The 25,747-nt window shown below is 44.6% G+C and overlaps 1 protein-coding gene across 3 annotated transcripts in view; it reads left to right on the top strand.

The window, feature by feature from the left end:
• Positions 1-25,747, top strand: part of SLC22A23 (solute carrier family 22 member 23) — a 118,446-nt gene that overhangs the window by 23,614 nt on the left and 69,085 nt on the right. For all 3 annotated transcript variants that reach the window (XM_087762576.1, XM_087762584.1, XM_087762581.1), the window contains exon 3: positions 472-626. In XM_087762576.1, the coding sequence (XP_087618702.1) occupies positions 472-626 (155 nt within the window). The remainder of the gene's footprint in view (positions 1-471; positions 627-25,747) is intronic.

Genomic DNA, 25,747 nt, shown 5'->3' with positions numbered 1-25,747 from the left:
TTGGGAAGAGGAGACCTCTGCCGTAAGCTCTGTGGCTATAGACTATAGAGAAATAATAATATGCTGTGCCATATAACATACAATACCACATACTCTCCTGTACGACTACAGAAAGCTCCGAGAAGTTGCTTTTAACCTCGAAGGGACTTGCTTATGGCCTTACAGTAGTTCCTAGATGTTTCCTTGTTCATCTTTGGTGTTTTGAAAATGATGGTCAAATCAAGCAGTAATACAACGTGCTGTCTCTGCTTAATCCCATCTGAAATGAACTTGTCAGTGCAAAGGTGGCTGAGGAATCTGGGTTTTAGTAAGCAGAAAAAAAAAAAGAGAAGAATGGAACAACCATTAAAAATGAATGGCAATATTTGGAAGGGATTGCATGACTTGTTCTCCTCTTTGCCGGTTGTAATGATCTAGCGTTATGTCCATCCTGGCTTTTAACACTGTTTCTCCATACTTCCTTATTTTTAGGGTTGGTCGACGGCCTGTACTGCTCTTCTCTGTCATATTCATTTTGATATTTGGACTGACTGTGGCACTCTCAGTGAACGTGACCATGTTCAGCACACTCAGGTTTTTTGAGGGGTTTTGCCTGGCTGGAATAGTCCTCTCCCTGTACGCACTGCGTGAGTATGCCTTCATCACCCATCCAAATGTGTCTTTATCGAGTACGTGGTTTGCTGTTCTCTGGCTTCCCGCTTTTGTCCAAACAGATCAAACCAGAATCATATGGACTGAAAAAGCTTTAGCCTGAGTTTTGGTAAGGAGGTAGGGATCTTGCAGCTGTCTCTTTAGGTTGCTACAGAGCAATCTGTGAAGCTGTTTGAGAGCTCATTTTACAAGAGTTATAAGGTGTTTGGGGTTTGCTTGTTCTTATTTAAACCTTGAATTCATCAGTGTCGTAGCCATAATGTGCAATGGGAGTGGATTTCACCTTGTGGTATTGAGCTCAGGAGGAGACTCCCCACTTTGGCTGTCTCCAGCAGTATGTATTCTGGCACTTCTTCAGAAATTCCTCTGTTACTTGCAGCAAGAGATCCTGTGTCCCTGCCTCAGGATTGTAAAGTACAGCAAAAATATGTGAGAAAAAGAGCCTGAAGTCCTCTTATCAAGATTTTTTTGTTTTGTTGTTGTCTTTGTCTGTTTCACAGGGGAAAAAAATAACTTGAGGGAAAGCTTGTAAGAAATGTCTACATGCTTATATCTGGGGCGACTGGTAAACTTGTAGCCAAAACATTTGAAAACCCCTTTTGGAGGCCTCGCCTTTGGAGAGTACGTGCGTAATGCCACCAGCCTAATCTGTTTCCCTTGAATATGCCCCAGAGAGCTGTGTCTGCTTCTGCTTCCTTGGCAGTTTGTAATTAAAAAGTGGTACCGCACCAACTGAGGAAAACACAAAATTTCCCCATCTTTATTATGGCCCACGAAGAGTATTATCTAACTGTATCCTGGAAGCTGCTGTACAGATCTTCATAAATTTTTATTTACTTCCTATCATAGATCTAACCCATCAAGATTTTATCCTTACTCTGCATGGAGTGTTTTGTGGTATTAAGTTCCACAGTTTTTGTTTTGCTTTTGGTCTGTGCCAAGGGGAAAGCAGCCCAACTAGAGTATACAAGAGTTTGTTCTGTGTTGCACTTCTTTGTTATAGCTGGTTATGGTACCCAACATAGTATTTTTTTTTCTTCTCTTGCCTTTGGTCCTGTAATCTCTAGTGACAATATTTCACCAAAAACCAAAACTACCACTGAAGACATTACACTTTTATTGGGAAGTGTTTTAACCTGTGTGGTTCCCATAGGAGTGGACTTCAGCCATTACCAGTATGACATTCAGCTGCAAATTAGGCTTGTTGGGGTTTTTGACAGCCCAATGCAGCATGTTAGTTTTTCTTGGTTGGTGCCTTTTTTTTTTTTTTTTTTAACTTTTGAGAGAGTCATTGCAACTGAAAATTTTCATGGGGAAATACCATCTAAGTAAAAGTGTTATTATGGACCTTTTGAGATCAGAGTGAGAGAGTGCATGTGCCACCTTAGATCAGACAGTAGCTTGCCAGCCAAGGCTTTCATTCAGCAAATGGGAGAGCCTGGTTAGTTCATGCTCTGCTTGATCCAGAGCAAGGATTTAAGTCTGATTTTCCTGTCCCACCCCCCTCCTATAACTCAAGCGTTTGCTATAACCACTGCTGTCTGGATAGACAATGCATGAATAAAGCTAGTAGGTGTTAGGAGAGATCTGTGTGAAATTAGCTGCAGCCTGAACATCAGTGTAGTTCTGTGGAAGTGAGAAAATGTGAAAGATGCAGCACCTGCACCTCTGGTCAATCTTCTGACCTTCTTGCTGGGGAGGTGAGGGGAGTGGGTTTTTCTGTATTAAATATTTTCATTTAAACAAAAAAAAAAAAAAGTTGTCATCCTGGTGTAGAGCAGTGGGAAAGAATTAATCCCTAAAGTCTTAAGAGAATGGGAGTAACAGGGTTTTTGTTTGTTTTGTTGTTGGTTTTGATTTTAGTACTCATAATCTTTTAGGCTTCCTCTCAATTTAGATTTACTGTCTTTCCCTTCTACTGGAGTCCGTAGCCGTTGCACTCCTTTGTGGAGTCATCTTCTGTTTCATAGCCCCTCTTTCCTTTCCTTAATGGCCTTGATTTCTTCCCCTGGAGGTTTGTTGCCCCTGAATTTCCGGCTGGCTGCCCTGAGCAGAACAATAGAAAGTGGAAAGTTTGATCTGCTAGACAGAGTCATTAGCCAAAGTTTTCAAAGCTACTGTGCAGAAGCAAACTGTAGAACCTTGCATAGCCTGCAAAGGTAATTAGCCTGCCACAGGGACCCTTTTACACTGTGTTGAGCTTGCTAGTTGTGCTTGGATTTATGGCCTGCCTAAGGGAAACTGTAAATAACAGTCCTGGATGCTCTGGGAGTGGGAAGAGCACCAAAATGCTGTCTTTAAAACACAGAGCTGCTAAGGTTGAGTTACCCTCACCATTCAAACTGTGCTCTTCTTAATAGCCTAATGCTGTTTTCCTACCTGTCTGCCCTAAGGTGCAGAGTGAGCCTGGGGATGAGCCTTGCCTTCTGTGGAGGGACAGCACTGAGCCCGAGCTGCCTGGGCTCCTCTGCAGGCTTTCCTCAGCATTGTAGTGAGCTAGCTTCTTGTGCTCTCCAAGTACAGCCCCCTGCCTAGAGCTGCTCGGGACTTGTCTAAAGAAACCACTTTGGTTTGTTGATTTGTTAAACTGAAAGGTTTTTCTGTAGCTGCTGTACTTCTGTTGGAAAAGGTATTTCAGGTGAGATTTCCAGTGAACCTGCAGGAAGAGACAGGCTTTGCACAGGTGATGGTGCTTGCTGCGAAGGAGGGAAGCAAAGGAGAAACAAACCTGGGCCTTTCTTGTCTTGGGTGCTGCGGGTCATTGCATCATCTAGGAGAATGAAAGGCAGTTAATCCTTTTCCGCTGAACAAACACACACAGCTTTGAAAGGCTTTTGTTTCACGCTGCTGTGGAGGCGGGGAGCATCTACCATCTTCCAGAAGCAGTTTCCTGCCTAGTACCAACCTTCAGTGGGTTCCTGTGCTCCTGAGCAGCTGGCACACCTCTTGTGTGGTGAGGCACCAGCAAGGTCCTCGGGAAGCTCTCCCCAGGAGGGCAAAGTGTCTTCCAATATGCCACGCTCGGCAGTCATCTGATGCACAGAGCTGGAGCTGCCTTCTGTGATGTGCTGGTTAGGTCCCCTGCTATGTTTGCTGAGCAGATTTCTGTGGAAATGGGCTGCCCCTTGTTGGAGGAGGGTGCTGGGACTGGAGGCAAAATCTGGAGAGAGAAATGGTGGAGGGGTGCTAAGGAGCACTCTGGCTGCAGTGGGCGGAAGCGGATGCATGGCCTGCTCAGCAGTTAAATGTAGGAAGGAGTGTAGATTGGGGGTCTGAAGGAGGACGGGTTGTTTAAAAGAAAGCAGGGGAAAAGCAGGTTGGTTTTTTTTTTTCTGAGGGTGCCTTTTGTTCCAGTATTTGTTGCTGCGTGGACATCCAAAGAGGAAGGACAGGCACCCTGCACCTGCTGGCTCAGCACAGTTGGATGCACAGCGCCGTAGCCTGCTGCCCAGCTAATGAAGAGGAGATTTTAGTTTACCCATTGGGGTGAAAAGCCCTAAGCCAGTCCTGTGAGCAGTTTTGTTTGGACAGGCCAAGAGGGAAGGGAAGAAGTGTGGGAACCCTGAGCAGGGAGACGTGTGCCTGAATAATGGCTCAGCTGGTGTCTGTGGACTTGTACAGCAGGCGAGGTGTGCCACTCTTACTGTAAATAGCTCTGCTTGCTGATTGCAACTCACATGGGACAAAGTACACTTGGCAGATGCGGAAGTCACGGGAGAAAGCAAATCTGATTATCTCAGGGGTGGGGAGGATGTTGCTTCTGGGTCACTTTAGTCTCACTGGGGCATCGCCGTGGCCATGACCACGGGGCAGCCTTTTCCTGTGTGCTTGTGCAGAAGGCCAGATGCTGCAGCTGACTCAGCACGAGTCCCTTCCTTAGGACTCACTTTCATGAGCTGGCATGAACTGACGCAAGAGCTCTCATGGCTGAGGGCAGGAGTTCCCCTCCCTCTTCTCCCCCTCTCCTCTCACTGCTGCCCAAGCCACGCTGGTGCCAGTGTCTCCCTGAGCCTTCTGCAAGGGAAGCCATCCACCTTCTCTCTGAAGAAAACCAAGTGTGCTATTGTCAGTGGGATGTGCCCTCTGTTCTTGTCTTCTCTTCCTTTGGGAGGTCTTCTGCTGGGCATCACATCCCTTGTGCTGCCTGAGCCTGGGGGACAGAGCAGGAGCATGGCCCCACACTGCACAGGGCCAGTTAAATGAACCAAGGGAAGCAAGGGTTCCCTTCCAGCTGATCATCTCTTATGCTGTATCTGTCTCCTCCCCGATGTCCCTACTTTTGTCAATTTCTGGAGTTGAAGCTAGGACGATGGTATTAATTAAACTATTTAAGGGGGAGAAGAAGAGGGGAAGAGTTGTATTTCTCTGGCAAATGTTCCTGGCAGGTTTAATGAGCCTCCCGTTGAAGTGCTGAGTGCCATTGCTAGTGACTGTACCTGAGCTCAGACAGCACAAGCCGTGGTGCGAATTTGCACACAATTGCAGGCTGTTCAGCAGTTTCATGGGTGACTGAACTACGGATTACGCTGCAAAATTAGAAAGTCGAGGCTTGAATGAACCAGTAAATAGGCTCTGGAAATAGCTTTGCTGAAAGGGAGACAACATCTTCTCAGGTTGGAGCGAGGAAGCAGGGGTGTCCCTCCAATGCATAGTAGCAGAATGAGTAGGCACGTTGTTTCTCTTTCATTGTTAGGAGGAAAAAAAGGTAGAAATGCTGTTGAAAATCATAGGTTGTGTTTCAAAACCTCAAGAAGCTTGGCAAAGGCTTCCAGACTGGTTAAGATGTCCAGCTGTGATGTATCTTTCTTATTTGTAGCTAGGTCAATCTAACCTGTTACTCTGTAAATTACACAGGCACTGATCTGAGTGAGGCTAAATGTGGCTTCTTAAGATTTTTATTTTTTTTTTTTAACATGTATCCTGGAAAGGTAGAGCGGCATGCTAGAAAGCTTGCTCCAGACTGAAGAATGAGCAAGTGCCAAAGTGGAGCATGGAAGCCTCTGGGTGTTGGGCTGTAGTGATGTCAGTTTTGTAAAATAATTTTGCTCCTATTCAGGTGTCAATATAAAGGGTGAGATTTATCTCTTTTTTTTCTTTTCTTCTCCCCCCCCCCCCCCCCCCCTTATAATTCCCACCTCTATTGGAGTTTGAATGTCTAAGTGATATAATTGCTTGATTTTATTCTCCATTTTCCTCTCCTGACTCTTCAGGAGCAAGCACGGCCTTGGCTAAGCAAGGCAGGTGAAGCACTGGAAACCGCAGGGTCTGAAGTTATTCTGTGTAATCTGAACCAGCTCAATAAATAACTCTGCCAAGCATTCCCAAATCGGAGGATGTGGAAAACATCTGACTCCTTTCCAGTGCATTGACATGTGCCTTAGCTCTGCAGTAACATGCAGTTCTCTCCACTGACAGGTCTGTGATAAGATCAAGGTTGTTAAGCCACCTACCTTCTGTTTATGTAACCAGCTTTTCCTTGCTCTGAGTCACTTGATGCAGATCTAGTAGGAGTGATCATAGAGGGATCTGCTGAACAAAAATATTACTGGGTCACCCTGAAGTGACCATTAATTATTAAATAATACAGAAGCACTTTGTTGAAAGAGCAGCCACGGGCTGTTCTAACATTGAGATGGGATGTGAGTTTCTGGAAACAGCACCTCTGCATTTTTAATAGCTTTGTGCAAGAACTGTTAAAAAAAAAAAAAGTATGCAGTAGGAGCACTCCAGCTGCTCAAAAAAAGGACTGTGCGTGCCTTTTATCAAATGCCTGGGGGCTCAATTTATGCAAGAGTGGAAAAGGTTATTGGAATTACAGTAGTCTCCTTATAAGTATAAATCTTCCTTGCTCTACGTTGCTTCGTTCAGTACAATCAAATTATGACTCCTCGTATAATATGTTGGCCTTTCTCCTCAGTACTTCCTCTGAATTTCCTTCCCTTTTCTCATGGCCGGAGTGGGTATGGGCCCTTCTGGGGACATGGTGTCTGCCATTAAGGGCATGGGCTGTCATCCTAATGTTAGCCCCTACAAACTGTATTCTGGAGCAGAGGTGCCCTTGAAGCATTGCTAACGTATTGTCCCGAATCCTGGAAAAAATGTACCATTTGAGGCAGGCTGTTTGAAATGAATTTATACAAAGTCTTAAAGTATGCCAAAGGGGAATAAAAGGAGGATCTTCCTAAAGCTTCTTGGGAGGTTAGATGATGTTTGGTTAATGCAGAAATTGCAGCAGGATCTAATTTTAATCGGTTTTTCCATTTCAGTTGCTGAAAATCTTGTGTGTTGTCAATGTGACTAAAAAGCCCAAGGAATTAATTTTATTTGAGGTACTTTTTTTATGACTGGTCAATTGGGAATGCAATTAAGATGCAACACTGCAGTTGTTATACTTGTGATGATGACAATCAGATGAGATTAGAGTACACTTGCAATTTTTCCAGCTCAAAACACAGCTTGCGTTTACCATTTAAAGTATCTTTTAATTGTTCCAAACCAGCTCCAGCAGTTTGGGTGCGCTCAGTATGCGAAATCTTACTTTCTGTCATGCAAATACTTGTAACTGTAATTCTTCAGCGTTATAATGACACTTTTAGGGATTTTTTTTTATTATTTAGTTTTTTTATCTGAGCGATGTCAAGTAGACTCATAGGTCTGCTCATCCCTGTTGCGCAGCAGATTGCTCCCTGCCACAGAAAGGAAACGGGGGGTGGCTCCTCTGCTCCCCTTCCAAATTCCTTTGTATTGTCTCAGCTGCTCATACAACCAGGGCTTCAAACTATAAGGGGGAGTTTAAGACGGATGTGTAGTTAGAACCAGAAAGTTGCCTTTCACTTGCAGCTCTTTGACTTGGCTGAAGTGGTGTTAGAGCCTTACTGTAAGTGTAAATTGTAAAGTGTTTGTTCCCCCCTGCCTTTTCGTTGTAAGACAGCTGCTAACCGGCTTTTCCTTGCTATGTAGATCCAAGCTAGCATTCAGCGTTGTGGAGGGTTGCTGGGAACAAAAGCTTCACATAACGTGTGTGCGTGCATCCGTGCAAGCCCTGTCCAAAGTGACTGATGCCGCCGTGGGGACGTGGGTGGTCTGTACCTCGCCGAGTCCTTCGGCTGCCGTGCACTAGCGCGGCGCCCCGGCCGGCCTCCCTGCCGAGAGGGGACTCGGCAGCGCTGCCAGGGAGCCCTCCCGTCAGGAGGAGGACGCTCCGCCACGGCTGTCGGGTCTGCTCCTTCTCACCACAACTTCAAGCGTGGACCCTCCCCACGGTGCCCTGCCCCGTGCCTCAGCTCCAGCTGCTCTGCTTATTTTGGCTACGAAATGGTTGTACTTCGCAGTTACAAGGGTCTGATATTGTAGCAACATTGTATTACTGGTGTATTGCCTGATATTGTTGCAGGTTTATGGTTAATCCCATGCTTCCATGATCGGAGAGTTATGCTGTGGGTTTGTTTTTTTTTTCTTTTTCTCTGAGAAATGCAAGTGGTTTGGAGACAGGGATGGGAAAGCTCTGTCAGTTGTGGGTTTTTTTCTTTTTATTGTTTTTTTATTTCCTATCAGGAAACTGAATTTGTTACAGAGAGCATCAGAGAGAAGTTGTACATATAAACCCTATTCTGCTAAGTCTGTCGGCTTACTGAGTTTTAGCTATCCTGTTCCTCAGCTGTGTCCCTCCTCTTGGCAGAACTTAAGCTGGATGGGCTAGTGTTGGAAATAAGATGGGCAACAACGAGCCCAGGAGCTGCCCTTAAGGTAGTCAGCATACAGGGCTGGGTTTTTCCCCCCAGCTGCTTCTTCCAGTGAGGCACAGGCGTATGCACATTTCTCTTGTGTGCATGTGTTAACTCTGTGCGGCAAAAGGAAGCACACGTAGGTTCATAAATCACCTATGAATGAATGGTACTTTACTTCCCTTTCCTGCCTGTCCCTACAGGTTGGCTTGTCAGGAAAACGCAGGCCAAATTGTCGTGGCAACAGGATGTGCATAGAGGGAAAAACCACAGGTATGAGGAAGATAGATTTAGAAGTTATCTGTAGTGACTGGAATATTCAAGTCCAGCAACGAATGTCAGCACACAAATTCACATAAATATTTATGTGCCTTTCAAGAGGAACTGTAATTTAACAAGGCTAGCCAAATTTCCATCCCCAGTCACGCAGACGTGACTCCTATTTTCTCGCTTACAAATAACATAACCCCATGGGATTTTTACTAGTTCAAGTTAATTAAATTTCACTCAAAGCATGAAATTTGCAGGCAGCGCTCACTGCAGTATTTCTGCAAATGCATATTATTTAGTTAGATACGATAAAAAGTTCGCTTTTGTTTTAATTCTTTGTTTTATTTGCCAGTCTACAGAATTTAATCATACATGCTGTGCCAGTGCTCATATCACTCATTTTTCTTCTCTAAAGAAAACTGCTTGATGTTGCATTGCAGATGAATTTGTTTATAAGTCATATGCCGCAATTACTGATGGACCTAAAAGTATGAGCTATGTTTTGGTCTTTTGAGAACATCTGGTCCTTTCTTAAATTAATTGTACATACACTTACATAGTTTTTGGAGATAAGTTGAGACGTAAGTGCTGGTTAACATCTTGAAAACTTGTTTGCTCGCATTCTTTGAATTCTGGTTATGGTATGAATTGTGAGAAAAGAAATCAGTTTACTAAAGTCTAATGAATGACGTGCAAATCTTTGCAAGCACTACTCCAGTTTTGTATATATGAGCTGTATGTCTGCTTTAGTCATCCATATATTCGGTGGGGAATCTTTCAACTATAGGTAATCTTGAATTTAGTCTTGGTTATAAAACAGGTAGTATCTTGGAGAAAAGGGGTGTTTGAAGAAGGCTCCGTGGCTTGGAAATGTAGCTGTCCCTTGATGAACAGTGTCTGTGCTGAACTGTGGGAGGGAGCATGGCCCAGTACTTGCATCAGAAGTTCTGGATCCACATTCCTGCCCCTCTGTGGGTGATTTCCCCAGCTCCTGGATGCCCTGGCATCCCTCTCTAATTGGCTTGTGTTTGGAGGAATTCAGGGCAGACTAACCATTCTTGTGGCTTCTCCTTCCAGCTTTCTGTCCTATTGCTGTGGCAGAGATCACCCTCTTGTAGAGCAAACTGTTAGCTCATGCGCTGGTGCCTCGGTCCTCTCCCATACAGTCAGGCATTTAAGTGCAAATACATCTCCATCAGTGGCTTACCTCAGATAGTCAATGTATTAGATTAAGGACATGCATTTCATTCTGCTGCTGTTTATTCTCCAAGGACAATAATCTCTGGCAGAAGCAGCAGCAGAGCGCAGTGTTTGCTCATGCCCTGGCCAGCCGGGGGTGTGAGGAAGTGCCTCTGTGCCGTGGAAGAAGCCAAGTTCTTCTTGAATGCGGTGTGCTGTAATTAATAATTCTGTTAAAAATGCAGACTGGAAGACCTGTGTGCCCCGGTACTAAGGCACAGGTAAGTTACTTTATGTACCATCTGTTGTCCAAACACTTGAGACTAATTCTGTGGAGAAGTGAGGAGGACATTTTCTCCATGAAGCGTTCAGTTCAATAGATATTTAAGCGCATGGACCAGGGATCGTTGTCTAAAATAAATAAATTAATGAATCCCCAGAGTTTTCTGCTTGATGTGAAACTGCTGTGCAGAAGGAACAAAGTGCTGCGCTGTCAGCTCCTCTTTAAGGGCCTTCTCCAGTTCCAGTGGTGCTTCCACCCTGATTTCAGTCCTGTACTGGTAGGCAGTGCAGCTGTCTCCTGGGTATAGAGCTTTTCTCCTTTGGAGCACTCGCATTACAGCTTTATAAGATAAGTCAGAAGAAAGAAAAGTAGCAAAAAACATACAGGAAGCAGAATCAATAATGTGGTGAGGCAAAAAGCAATATAAGGGAAGAAATGTTTTTCTTACTATAGCAAACAAAAATGGATTGAAGGCAGGGAGAAAAAACAAGAGCAACTTTAAAAAGATTGTATAATGGTAAAAGTAGCTTATGTGGCGAAATTGCAACCAGCGTTCCTAATAAAATCTCATTTTGGTTTCATTTATAGCTTTGACTTTGAAAAAGGGGTTTTGTCGAGAACTTGACTGACTTGTTTTTCAAGGCACAAAACCAAATCTGTGTTTCTAGGAAGCTTGAAGAAAATTAATTAAAGAGCTTTTGAATTACAGATCCATTAAAAATGACTGTGCTTTGAAAGTTAAATAAATAAATAAAGCTGTCAGTGTTAGTCATCTGTTGGAAAAAAATGGCTTCTTTTGTATCTGTACAGTACAGAAACCCAATTACTGCACTCTGATGCTTTCGAATTTGGGCAGGAGAAGCTTTGATTATATGAACCTTGACTCTACCCATATGAGTCTTTTCAGATGTCATGTGTGAGTTTAGAGTTCTGAATCAGCCTGAAGTGTTGTCCCATCCTTGCTTGCTTTTTTTTTTCTTTAGTATCTCTGCTAAGTCTGGAAGAAAATATGTAAAGTTCAATCTGCACCTTGTAAACTTTAAACTTGATGGATTTGACTTTTTCAGGAGACAAACTTCACCCTTCTTGACTGAGTGTTACATTTCAATGAAATAGGTATTCACGTAGCTGCCTTTCCTCTCTTCCTTACTTTTCCTTAATGTTCTTTGGCTGAGGGTAGGTGCTTCACATGGGTCTGGGGTCAGTAACGTGTGGCAAAGCAGAAAACAAGAATAGCCAATGCATGACCCAAAGAGGGAAAATAAAGAAAAATAGAATATATAATATGTACAACAGCTGCCTCTTCTCTCTTGCTGCTTATAAGAGAGAATGTGACAGATATTTTTCTGAAAGAAGAAATCTGCTCCTGTCCAATGAAGAATAATAGCAGCAATTAAAGATTCCATATCCTAGTTATTTTGGAAACAAAACCATGGCCAGACAAAGCAGGCAGCATGTCATTCTAGCTTGCGTGAATCTGAGTAGCACTGCCATCTTGGTACTGTACTTTGCTGGGATCCTGGCTGAGAGTTTTAAGTGCCTGGTGGGACTTGCACTGGAGATACTAGTGCTTTTCCTGCCAGGACAGCTTTGCGTATGACTTCTGATTGGGAAACATTTATTTACCCGTAGACTCTCTCCCTCCTTCAGGCCACCGATGCATGTCCTGCTTGCCCAGTGCCACTCACCTGCAAGCCAACGGCTGCAGCGTGGCTCTGCTCACAGCAGCGCAGTGCAGATGAAACACCTCACAGAAGTGGACTTCCCGGAGAAATAACCCGCCTGCCTATCCAAGCAGGAGAAGGCCTTTTATTTTTGTGTATATACAAAAAAGATCCTTTCTGCCCTGATTGCTGGGAGTACTTCAAATCTCAAAATGACAGTGCAGGAACTGCCTGAAACTTTTACCCTGCTCTCTGAGGGAAAACCTGACAGCAGCTCAGGGACAGCCTAAGCTGACCTGGCTCTGTGGGGTCCAGGTCTGCCCATCCTTCCCTGGCTGGTGCTTCCACCTCCTGCTGGTCCTACAGTGAACTGGATCAAGGGTGTAAACCAGCAGAAAGCTATTCATTTTGTTGTTTGACTTGCTTTTAAGTCAGTTTTCCCCTGACCTCCTTCCCCCCCAAGAGCTCACTGCAGGGTCGGATTGAGCGTGGGCAGACGGAGGAGGAGAGCAGGAACGGGTGACTGGGGAGTCAAGGAGAGAGGAGGGACTGCAAGAGCCATGACATAAATTCGACTTGGCATGGTGCCCTGCTGTAGATGCAGTTTAAGAGCCCTTGTGGCTTGCTTGTAGTGCAGATGAATCAATTCTTGCAAGCTTATTGCAGCAACCTTAGGTCAGGAAGTTCTCTTGGTGAAAACAGATTAGGCTGTTACAAGTCACCATGAAGCTTGCCTGTATTCAGTGTGGGTCATTCTTGAACATGGGATTTAAAACTTCTTTCTTACAGGCTTTTTAAAGATTAGACAGTGTTTAATTGTATCTTGGCAGAGACAGCAGGTCTAATATGTTTAGAACCGTATGTCTTGGACAGGTTGACATTTCCTCCCAGGATCACTGTCTTTGTTTGAAGTAGTAGCAGATGCAAGTCCTTCCACTTCTTCTAGGCACTGACTGACTTGTCTTGAAGAAGAGTGGATAAACTGGCAGGAGAGAAAAGGATTCTTAAAAATGACTTATAGGGATCTGTATGGCTTCAACTTTATTTACTTCAGCTCTCGGAGTAAGGAAACTGGCGTTGGATTTATTTAAAACTTTGAAACTCAGTTGGAGAACCAAATATGATCAGATCTTGGTTATGAGACTTCCACTTTTCTGGCTGGCTTTTCTTAGCAACATCCAAATTAGTGAACAAATAGAAGCCTCCAGTCTGCTGATGACAACAAATAATCTGTGATTCAGAGTAAAACATCTTGTTCATGGACTTGGCAGTCCTAAATCTTCAGAAATGCAGCCCATCAGTCTGATATTGCAGTACTGGAAAGACCCAGTTCCTCTGAAGAGGTCATTTTGTTGCTGTCCCTTCAGTTGTGCTTCAGTAAATTTTACCCTTTAAGGAGCCTAGATTTTATTTTTGTTTTTAGGGGAGAAGAAAAAAAAAAAAAGGCTAGGGCTTGAACTGAGGGGCAGAGATGATGATGTTTGTGTCTAGGATAAAGATGCTGAAAGATACTCTGCACTGAATTGTCTGACCAGCTTGTATGACCTTGATCTACTCGGAGCATTTGCAAAGTCTTTGGGATTGTCATAGTGTTCTTTTTCTTTATTTCTGTTTGCTTAATTAATTTTTGATTGCCACTTAGGTGGCTGCCACAGCATGTTTGTCTCTGTTTTAAAATATTATACTGTGTGAAATAAGGAAAATACAAAGGGAAGTTTCTGGGTTTATGTGTTAAGGCTTCAGCTGTATATCCCGTTTGTTTTGTTATAAATGACAGTACTGAAAAGAGTAAGTTTCACTTTCTCAACACTGGAAGGGAATAGTCCTTATTCTTTGGAAAAGACATTTGTGAGAAAAGTACACTGCAACGCTTGTTGTATTGAGGGAATTCACTAAGATTTGTAAGGTTTCTATGAAAACAAATTTGTCCTGATCACTCTGAATTGGGAATATTGGTCTGCAGAATATTATACACAATTCTAATTTCAAATAATAGAATTTTATTGACTTAAAGTTAATATGTTACTGTAACAAGGCTAAATGCCAAACCAAACAATCTCTAAGGGTTTTTTTTCATACTGCATTGCAGTTACACTTGTACAATGTGTAACTGGTATGAAATAGCGCTGTGTTGTGGTTCAACCCCAGCCAGCAACTAAGCACCACCCAGCCGCTTGCTCACTCCCTCCCCCAGTGGGATGGGGGAGAGAATCGGAAGGGTAAAAGTGAGAAAACTCGTGGGTTGAGATAAAGACAGTTTAATAGGTAAAGCAAAAGCCGCGCACACAAGCAAAGCAAAACAAGGAATTCATTCACTACTTCCCATCGGCAGGCAGGTGCTCAGCCATCTCCAGAAAAGCAGGGCTCCATGCGTAATGGTTACTTGGGAAGACAAACGCCATCAAGCCAAATGTCCCCTCCTTCCTTCTTCTTCCCCCAGTTTATATGCTGAGCATGACGTCATACGGTATGGCATAGCCCTTGGGCCAGTCTGGGTCAGCTGTCCCAGCTGTGCCCCCTCCCAGCTTCTTGTGCACCTGGCAGAGCATGGGAAGCTGAAAAGTCCTTGACTGGTGTAAGCACTACTTAGCAACAATAAAAACATCAGTGTGTTATCAACATTATTCTCATCCTAAATCCAAAACACAGCACTCTACCAGCTACTAAGAAGAAAATTAACTCTATCCCAGCTGAAACCAGGACGTGCTGTTGTGATGTAAACCATGAGACAATTTCAAGACAGGCATTCAGTGTAAAATGCATTAAATTTCATTTCATTTAAAAGTTAAGTGTAAAATTATTATACATTTGAGAAACCTATACATTCAAACTGTCAAAACTTTCATTGCCCATTTCTTCTGCAACCTGGTGTATCTTCAGAAATAATCTGTTTTCCTGTTGACTGAGGAGTTGTACAGGACAGGAATGGGATGTGGCTGCCAAAGCCGTCCTGCGTTGTCTGTAAGTGGAGACCTTCTCCTCTGAAACCCTCTCGTCCTGCCCCGGCGCAGGTGTGTGTTGAGAGGCGCTGTCAGTGCAGTGTGGGTCTGGGGGCCAGCAGAGCCCCTGCCTGTGCGTTCAGTGCCCAGTCCTCAGAGTTACTGGTGTTTTCCTGGCGGTCTTTAAGGAAACATCGGACTGCGTGGGAACTGTGCTGCAACCATGATCCCAGTAAGATACTGATGTTCAGTAATTATTGGATATAGTGTTACCCTTACTGTGGTCACTGTGTCGGAGAACTGTGTTTGCACTCTTTAACTGTGTATTAACTCCGGAGGGTGAACCCTGGGGGAATCGCCCAGCAGCTCCTGCTGCCAGGAGGAGCAGCCCTGCTCACCCGCAGCCCTCTTGGCAGCCGCTTGCTTTCTGCTGGCTTTGACATTTGTCTCATCCTCTTCAGCCACTTAATCCAGCCAACAAACAAACAAAAATTCGCTTTTCCTTGCTGAGCTGATTTTCTGCTCTTCTGTTGAATTATCCAATTAGGGAGCCAACAGATGCAAATGTCAGAGGTAAACGTCAGGGGAGGCGAGAATGCGGGAAGGTGGACTTTGCTGATGGGGTGGCAAACTGCATCCTGACCAGCGCTATCTCGTGAAAGTAAATGTGAAAACAGAGCAAAGGTGTGGCTCCGCATTACAGCCCTCGAATGGCACAGCCAGTTTCAGAAGTTTCTGCCACATGTTGCCACCTCCTGAATTTTGCTGATTTAGCTGGTTTTATAACTGCACTCAAAACCAACTGTGCAAGATGATGTGGCTTAAACAAAAAAAGTCAAGAGTAACTCTTGAAATATTACTCCCACCCCACCACTGCCAGTTGCTCTGCTCTGTTTTTTAACAGATCCACCTTAGGATTATGGTGTCATTACAGCAGCAGTAGAATTGGTGCAGATGAGGGAACCGTAACCTGTAGCGTGCTCTTTTCTTCTCACACCGTATCATCTGTGTGCTGTCAGGATGAACTGTATGTAGATGAGTTTCTCCTGTACTGCAGAGTACACTTCAGCTGGAGTAGAATCAAAAGGGAAGAAATCGGAGCATAATATTGTGAGGAAAACTGACTTATTGAAGTATAAAATTTACTAATGGCAGCATGCAACCTTTGGGCCCCAGTAAAAGGAAGTTAAAGAAATGACGAGTGATGAATGGTGTGCGTGTGGCTTCTCGCTGAGGTGGCCACCCTCCCTTGGAAAGGTCAGGGAGGGCAAGAAATTCTCTTTCACTCAACTGTTTTTAATGAAAAGTCACTGTTCTGAAATATTAGCAGCAGACCTAGCAAAGATGAATGTATGAGTGAATGGTGGCAAACGGGTAAAAGGCACATGATGAAGCACTAAATGGAAAGCATGGCATATGGGGGGCATGTGACTTAGAGGAGGGGAAGATTGCCTAAAAGAAAAAATATATATACACACACACGCGCACATTTCTTTTTTGGAAACTATATTGTGTTGAGATAGAAACCTTCTACAGAAAATGCTTGACTTTTCTGGCATCTCCCTATGCTGGGGAAACTGTAAATATTTCGTTCTAGGTTGAATTTAATTTCTGCATTCTCTGAGATAATGTGGTGCTTTCGAACGCTATATGTGTTTTATTCCTCATGCCTGGATTCCTGGATTGTATATTTTCACTGTAGTTTCTTTCCTTGCTAAGCTAGTCTGTTGTATCATGGGAATCCTTAAACAACAAGGACAGACTTAGGTGAAAGCAGGTGTCAAAATATTAAAATTTCTTGTGGGATAGAAACTCCCCATCCCACGCATACATCATGTAACCTACTGTTGGCATAGTCTCCCATGCAATACCTTAATTTCTCTTCCTCTGTATCAGGTTCTTAATGACCTGAGACTGGCTTACAGAAAATGCTGACTGAACATAATCCAGAATGGCCCGAAATATTTGGCGATACTTGTGTGCTGCATGGGTATGCAGTGGGAGAGACAGTTGCTTTCAAAATCTGCAGACATTAGTATCACAGTGTTTATTTGCACCTGGTAACCCCATCAGTATTCTTTCCGCCATTGATTTTGAACTGGGATAACTGAGGGCAGCAGCCCAAAGCCTACGGATGGGAAGTAAGAGCCTTTCTTTGGAAGCTCTTGGAAAGCCTGTGAGCTGCGGAGTCAAAGGCAAGAGCTGCAAGGCCGCCCTGCTCCTGCTGTCATGGATGCTGCTGGAATTCTCCATTCCAGAGAGAAACAAATTCCCAAGTGCTGGGTTGTGGGTTTTTTTCTTCGTTTCTTTTGTATCCTTTTTGTGGGGCTTGGAAACATTTCATCTTTCTGCGTACCTTATTCCAAAGATAGTGTGTTGAAGAAGCACCAGGAAAGACTGGCGGATAAAACTTGCAAACTTAGTTATCTGTGTGATGATAAAAATGGTATTAGATCAGGTGCTAGATTTACAAGGAGATAACACAGGCTTTTTAATTCTGTGCTTGAGTGCTTGACTCTCTTTGCGATGTTAATACATTACATGTGACGTAGGGGGAGACTTCATTTTTGTGTATGTGCCTGATCTCTTAGGCTGTCTTAAAGGACAAATTCCTTACTGTGGCATCAGATAGTTTCTCTGTGGACTTGGAGCCTTTGACCTGAAATGATAGAGGATTGTAGGATGAGTATTAATGCATGGGTAGGCTGTCCGCTGTCATTTTCATCGGCTGGCTTCTGGTGGGACTAAGCACCCTGACACTGCTAGTGGTGCTGGAGCGAGGGGCAGGGAGGGAGCAAGCCGTGCCTCTGGGAAGACTGGCCTTCGAAATACCTGTGGAAAATGGGCTGGCGCCCCAGAATCGTGTGTAAAGCCATCGTGAGAGAACGTACTGCTGCCTCTGTAAGAGGCGATGCTCTGTGCAGTGCCTGGCCGGTGGCTGGCGGGGACGCAGACCTGCTCACATGCACCTGCGTGACACGGGAACGTTTCTCTGTATGACGGACGCAAACTATCGAAATGTGCCTGGAAAGCACTGGGAGGGTGTGGACGGGTTGTGGAGGTGGTGTTTTGACCACTGGTCCAGGCTGTGGTCTGTGTTGTGTTTTCCTAAAGTAGCATAAATTTTTGTCTTCTGGTTTGTTATGTTAGCAAAGGATCATATAAATTATTTGTGTGTGCAGGCTTTCTGTAATAAAACTGTAATAAAAACACAAAAGCAAAGTAAAAAATTCTGAATTCTTTGTTAATGCAGTTCTTTAATTCCCAAGTTGGAATGTAAAATTGGATTACTTCTTAGCTTAGGAAGCTTCTTGTGTTTAAAGGAGAAGAGGAAAAAAGGGTTAAATCCAAAATGGTGCTATTGCCTTTAGGTCTCTCAGTATGGAAAAAGATTATGGGATGCAGAGCAGTCAGCAAATCACTTTCGATCCAATGCGAAAGCTCTTCACCTGAGCAAAGACATATAATGCTCCGTGTGTGTGTGCGTGTCTGCCTTACTATTGCCCCTGATTTCCTGGCAGTGCCACTTAATGGCTTTTGTTTGTTTGGGGACAGGCCTGGGCTGAATTCCCCAGCCACGCCAGCGTGATCTGTCCCTGAAACGTCCTCCACCCCAGCAGTCACCACTTCTCCCTGGAGCACCAAGGGTGCTGGTGGCAGCAGCTGGCGTTAGCACTGCTCACTGTGTTTGGTTTCTTCATTGACACAGCTTCTTAATGAAACACCTGATGAGTCAGTGTTAACTAATCTGACTTGGGTATATGGCTGTTGCCTCCCTGAAGACCAAGGTGAAGTTCTGTCTGTGTCTTGAGGACGCTGTAAACCAAAGAGAGATTGTTTGCATGCAGCTGCGGCTTCTTTCTTCGTGTGATTTTATAATTCAGTACCTGTAGGGATAGCAAATTGGAAGTGAAACTGGCACAACCAGAAGGAAATGTGTGTGTCCCTCGCTCCCCCAGACAGCACTTTTACATAAGAGGGACACTTTAGAGATGCATATTGAAATTGATTTAATCTTTCTGCACCATTAAAAAAGCAATTGGATTTCAAAAGCAGTTCACAGATGAATCTGAGTCAAAGCAGGTTGATTAACTGGAGGACAGCCAGCTTGGCAATTGTTTGTCACCTCCTCTTTAATACTTGTGGTGTATAGTGATACACGTCTCAGAGACTTAAAACTTCTTCCCTCGAGAGACAATACAGTAAATTAATCTGTTGAAAAATTGCTGAGATTCCAGCCTCCCTACCAACTTCTTCATTTAACCAAGTTAAATATTGCTAGCTGGAGCTGCTCAACTCAATGACTCAAAGGCTGGAAGACTTTATTTTTGCTTTTTTGTGTTTTGTATCTATAAAGGGGTGGTTTGGAGTTCAGGTGGGTTGAACGCGCTGAGGTGAAACTTAATTCCTGTCAGTTAATAACAACGATTCCTCATTCAAACACAGAATATGCTCTACTGTTACTCACAAAACTAGGTGATCTTTGCATGTACGTATCAGCAACGGACTTTTTTCCCCCAAAGTTACGATGTCCTCAGGGCACGTATGCCCATCCCTATTCTGAATATCTGAATTTGGGGCATTCTAGTAACTAACCTGACTTCTGAAAGGCAAGGGTGTCAAGGAGTGTCTCTTCAACCTCTGATAGGTCTTATCTTTAATCTCCTGGTATTTGTCATCCTGATTAATTTAAAAGAAAAATAGATGTATTTAAAAGCTCTTAACCATCATCATGATCCCTCTTTTGGTTTGTTGGTGGGCGAAGCAAACGTGCTCTAGTCTTTTGGGGGCTGAGAGGGGAAAAGGTGGAAGGAGGGAGGAAGCTGCTACTACTGTGTACAGGATGCCTCTTTCTTATATTTGCTAATTCATTCTTGCAAAGGGAAGTTAATGCAAATGGTAGAGTTTAAATGGCTGTGTTGCTACCTGCAGGGAGGGGGGAGTGAATCTACAAATTAAAGTACAAGGTTATCGGAGCACTTATCTGCCTACAATATAGGTATATATCTCTGAACTACTGAATATTTTTATTGCTGCTGCTTTAATAATTAATCTACCCTTTGGAAGCTGCAGGCTTTTTGTCTAGCATTAATGTACTCTTAACATCCTCGTGTCTACCACCTTGTCCTGAAAACGAGGTTGGTGGCACAAGAATCTTGTACAGGGAGCTTGTCCCATCTTTGACCACGTGTTTGTATATCTTCATAGAAAGTGTTTTTAATCCCTCTCTGCTGCCAGGTTCAGACACAAAATCTCCAGTTCTGTTCTGCAGATCTCTTCCACGTTAGCTAGGAGGGCTGGTCCATTAACAACTAGCAATAGGAAATGGCAGCTTTCTCTGAACTAGGCTATGAAAGAAGGCATGTGCCTGACTGAAAGGGCTGTTGCATGCCTATCTCTGGCTAGGAGTGGGGAAACTCTCACCCTTAAAGAACAGATCTTGCTGCTTAGAGGATCAGCTCTTTCTCCCATGTGAAAGGCTGAGTCAGGCTCTGTTCAGGGCCTTCCCGCACTTTCTTGAGAGAGACTTCGCCTGGTGAGGTGTTATTCCAGTCTGTCAGCAGGCACTGCAGGTTGTTGGTGCATCTGTGTTTTGCGTTTTTCCTGTTCTGTCTTGTTGGTGTAGAGAGGTGACGAATTAGCAGGTAATGTCTGCCACAGTGAAGGTGGTGTGAAGCGGGAGTGCCTGCTTGCTCTCATTTGTTTCCCAAGATCCCGTTAGGTTTCCCGGCATTGCTCTGTAAAATGAGGAGTTCTTGCTTTTTGCAGGTGGGAGAATCAATATTGCGTGCCGTGCTTTGCTCTGTTCATCTTTCTGCTTTCCATTAAATACAACTGATGTCGCCATGGATTGCATGTCGTACAGTCTGGTCCCAAGGTGCGGTTAATGAGGAAGAGTCTCCATTCATACGTTTCATATCATGCTGGGCAAGATGGGGCGAGGGAAAACATCTTTTTGTGCTTTACGCCATGTTTGGTATGTGGACTTCTGACCGCTGTGTTGCAGGGAAGAAGGGAAGTGAGACAGAGAGGTCAGCTAGCAGAAATGTGGAAGGTGGTAGAGGCAACACGCTCGTCTCTCAAAGTAGCTTTTGTGGTGTCTTGCTGAAGGCAACAGCTTTGTGGCAACCAATTTATAGAAGCCCTCCTAGATATGGATGGAGGGATCCCCCTAGGAAGGGCTTCATGGAAAGGCTGAAGAAACAGAAGGAAAGGCATGAAAATGGGGTCTGGTGAAAATATATCTGTACATTGGGGAGAGGGAAGGACAAGGAAACTTAGGGTAGAAAGGAGTAATAGCAGGATTCTGACTCAGTATCTTATTTCTGAAACCCAAGGAGTAGAAAGAGAGGGACAAAAAGGTGGAGAAGCCTTCCTTTCTAAGAAGATTCGTTTGCAGCTAGTACATTGAGTGACTTAGTGGCCAATAGAAGCCCTTTGAATTGATCCTCTCCTTGCTGTGTTTGTATTTAATTTTTCCACTTAAGAGCTTAAATTCCAAAGGTCTCTTCAGCACCGCCAATGACATCCAAATGGCGTTTTCCTCGGTGAGTGGTGGATTTTTTTCTGTTTATAGCAGCCCATGCAGTTAAGACCACATGATGTTTGCCTTCATGGCTGAAACCATGTTTTAACCCAGGTTTCTAGAGGCAAAAGGCCAGGGTAATATTTTTCTGCCTCATCCAACTGTTTTTAATGCAGTTGAGGCATTCTTCAGAGTATCCAAACAAGGTCGTACAGGTTGTCTAGAAGTAATAGAACAGCTTGGTTGTGTGGCTACTGCACAGCCGCAGTGGTGGGAGGGTTTGGTTTTTTTTCTTTTCTTTCTGAAGCAGCAAAGAAAATTGGTTAAAACCAGGTCTGTGCTCCTTTGTTCCCTGTGGTGCTGTTGGTAACTGCATGCATGATGAGTACTGGCTAGAATTGATGGCTTGTAGAAAAAACAGTATTATTTTTCAATTTGGTGCTTTTCTTGGTCACTTCTATCAATTTGCAGCAAAACATCCAACAATGAGGCAAGGGTGCCCCATCAGAACAAAGCATGCAGTTCCCACAGTAAGCATAGAAATACAGAGCTCTTCATTTTATTTTAACTGTGTTTGAACACACAAATTTCTAGGATTGCTGAGGTCTACAATTTAGCTTGGAACACCGCTATAGCAGTGACACTTCGAGTCATCAGAAATGCTGCCTGTTTCTTGTTAAAGCCATGTGGATTTTACTTTAGAAACAAAATAATTACTAATTTTGTTCTCTAAAATTTAGCTTCCTCTAAGAGATAGTTGTATAAAACCAAAGCAAAACCCTAGTAGCTTGCAGTTTAGTTGTGTTGGTGATGTGAAAAACTGAATTGGATAGCACAAACTCGGGTACTCTTCCTTCCAGGAACTGAAAAGCATGACTTAGTGCCAAGATTAGACATAGCCTCTCTTAGGGAGGCAGTTCTGTGTACAGGGGTCTATGATGCACAGATTCGCAAGAAGTTTATTATGAGACACACACTATTTTCCCTTACACTATCTCATTTGTAGCCCGTCTGTTCTGTAGCGGTAATAAGCTGTCTCTCTTCCTTCCTTTTGCATTAGAGAGAATCAGTTTATCCACTCTCTCTGGCTACTCCACATGCACCACCCAACTGACTGTTGTCTGTAATTACTATTTGAGCTGTTCTCAGTTTAGAGCTATTTATTTGTCTTGGAAACTGGCCAGTGTTTTCCATGGGATTATTCCTCTTTGTTAAAGTTTTAATAGTCGTGATGGTTCAGGCAAAGCAATGCAAGTGTTGGTTTTGTGACACCAAAGGCTAATTTAGGACTCAGAAACCTTTATTTACAGCCCAGAAGTGTGCACTGCTCCATGTATGTGAGATAGTAAGTGCTGTCTCTTGCATATATGCACCTAATGTGTTACCTTCCTTGAAAATGTGGGGATTTTTGCTTGCAGAGATCAGTGCTGTATAGTGATAACAGAACATGCTCTAGGAGATGATCTTACTAGTTTTTGGTTAACTGCCAGCAGAACAGAGCAAAGCAAGTTTTTGCCAGGTGGAGGGGCAAAACTAGCATAGGAGGAGGACTGTCGGCAGTCTGGAAATGGCAAACTTATGGACATGGGACAACATTTTGTTGGTAACAGCGTGGACAGATCTAATTAAGCGGGTCTCGGTGGGCAGTGTTTTTTTTCTCAGCTCACTGCAGTGGCTGTTTCGATTAGCTTTCTCACTTGTGTTAAAACTGTCCTAGAGTGCTGTGGGTGCAGGTGGCAAACTTTGTTTCTCCTGAGGTAATGTTTTTGCTTATTTGAGGCCAAAGGAGGCCAGGAAGCCAAGTTAATTTAGTATGGGTTTCATCTATGAGGTTTCTGGTGCTTTTTTTTCCATAGCGAAAGCTGGCAAAGTATGGAAAGAAGTCTTGGTGACCTCATAATTGAATAAAATGAGACTGCTAATTATGTTTAGGAGGGTTGCTTAGATTGTCATAAATATTTCTCCTCACATTTAAGCCCACAGACTTTCTTTTTTAAGAAGAGAAGAATTCAGGGTGGATGTCGCTGCAGTCTGCGGACTTTATTCCCTGCTTCTGTTTCTGTGACTTCTGTGTGGTTTGGTAAATTGCTGCCTTGCCTGCCTTGCCGATCGACAGTTCTGGGCAAACGGAGGGTTATAATTGCGTTATCCCACACATGAGACTTGAAGGGTTCACCTAGTCTTGGCTTCCCTTGCCCTCCGGACAGGGGTGTGAAGGGACGCTGCCCTTTGGGTGGCGCCTGCCCGTTCCCTGCCCGCAGAGGAGCGGGGGGCTCCATGGGGGGAGCACCACAGAGCAGGTGGGAACCCGGAGGCTCCCCTTGCTCTGTTCCAGCTTTTCAGCTCTCCTGTTCAGAAACGCGGACGAGGCGAGGAAAATACTGTGCATCGTGGGTGCCCGGGTATTTTGCTCTAACCGAGCTGGGGAGAAGAGGAGGCAGCTGGATCCAGGTGCTCTCCCTCTTCTCGCTGTTTCTCTGCTTTCCTACCCCCTCATGCCTCTCCCTAGCTTCCCAGCAGCTATATTCCATGGCATGCTCTTTTCACCCCCTTTCAGGCCGTGCAGTAACACAAGAGAGCCTTTGTTGCAGCTGGAGTGCTGTATCCGTATGCTGTGAAATGCATTACGGCAGCCGCCTATATTTGGGACTCTGCAGTGGGGGGCACTTCAGACGGGAGTGGTGTGGCTGGCACACTGAGCTGAGCAGCGGAGCTCTGGGGAGGCTTTGGGGATACAGGAGGGATGCTGTGGAACGAACCATGTGGAAGCATGCTGGCGGTCACTGCCATGGAAGTGTTTCTGCAGAGCAACTGCTGTGTGTTCACGTAGCAGTGAAGTGAGTCTTAGGATATCTGTAAAAGGGAAGAAACTTTTCTGACGTCAGGCCAGTGGTACAGAGGCCAGAGAGAGCAGCAGTGGCGGCTGCATCATCCACTTGGAGAAGGAATACCTCTTCTTGGGGGACTTCTCAGCTCCACCCGTTAAGGTGCTTTCCTTCTCTGCACAGCTCCTAGTGCACACTGTGCCCTGCAGCCAGCCTGTGTCTCTTTTGCTATGGCCCAGCACTCTGTTACACCAAAAGTCATTGGGAAGAGCTGTCCTGGGGAGGCCGCCGGCACTACAAGAAGCCCTATTTTGACTCAGCATGTTGATGCTATGCTGCAAGTGCATCTTGTTCAAAGGCTGTACTAATTATAAATTGGTCTTGGGAGATGAGGATAAAAATATCTTTCGTTGGCTTGTCTCTGTAAACAACCTGTGATGCTATTTGGAAGCACGGCACAGTTTTTATGTTGCAGGGAATGCGCATGCTGTGTGTGAAGGACTTGAGCAGTCGTGGTGCAGAGCTTCCTCGTGGTCAGGCTGACGAATAAAGAGGGAAAGGAATTTTTTTGAATACCAGAGATGGCAAAGTGGATATTCATGAGATTCTCTTCCATGCAGTTCTGGGAGTAATCTGAGTTTCCCTCAGTATTGGGGGAGGAAGGGTGTTTATTATACCAAGTGTATGCCATAATAGCGCCTTCTTTTTTAAATAAGAAAATGCCCTTGAAGCACCTTCTCTGTCCTGGCCGTATGAATTTGGGTGGCATCTCTCCTGTGCATTGCAGGACAGGATTTGCCTCTGTGTGTGCAAGAAACCAGCTGGTTCGCTGCTAGATCAAATCACAGCGTGCACTGTCATCCGCAAGGTAACGTGCCTTACTTGGGAGCGGGTGCCAGAGGCAAGAGGAAGAGCCGGTTGCCAGCTGCCAGCAACAGACGTGCAGGGAGCACCCATAAGTGGATCCAGTGGAAACGATGCTGGGTAAGGCTTCCAGGAAGGCAGCCGTCCCCGCGACAGGACTGCTCTGCACAGCTGGAAGCTGCTGCAACATGGCAGCAAGAGGAAGCCAGCAGTGAGGCCCTGCAACCTCTTTCGGCCAGTGCAGGGCTGATCCCAGCAGATACGCCACTCTGCTCCCAGTGGAGCTGAGCCCCCCATGAACCTCCTCAGCCTTCCTGCATGGGCCTCATGCAAACTTTCCAATGCGTGCGAGCATTTGAGAAGCTGAATAATGCGAGCATGCTTTTTAGTGATGCAAAAGCACTTTGCCTTTCCCTTGTTCTTCAACTCAACTGTGACTTAAATCCGTGTGGTACAATGCATCTTTCCAGTTTTCTTCGGGTAATGCATCTCACTGTAGGTCGTGGACTCACCTATGTTCTGAACTCTTTACAAAACAGGGAAAATATGAGGAGAGGAGGGAGGAGCGGTCTACAGCCCCGCTTAAGTGCCTTCCAGTTCAATACTTTGGGACCACATCAACAGTCTTGGGGAGAAAATGCCTGAAGTACACAAAAAGGTTTATCATCTGAACTAAATTATTGACCGGAATATTAAAAGAAGAGTATGCAAAGACGTAAACTGAGCACACCCCACTGTGGGCTGTAATGAACTAAAATACAGACAGGGTCTTGGGGAAAGACCATAGAGTCTCAATTAGCTCAGCGCTGTCAGCTGCCTGAG

Source organism: Nipponia nippon, unplaced genomic scaffold (genome assembly GCF_047370975.1).
Source record: "Nipponia nippon isolate SJK-2023a ecotype South Korea unplaced genomic scaffold, ASM4737097v1 scaffold_1, whole genome shotgun sequence".
Taxonomy (NCBI): Eukaryota; Metazoa; Chordata; class Aves; order Pelecaniformes; family Threskiornithidae; genus Nipponia; species Nipponia nippon.
The sequence above is the reverse complement of the archived record's forward strand: the minus strand, read 5'-3'. Positions and strand labels throughout refer to the sequence as shown.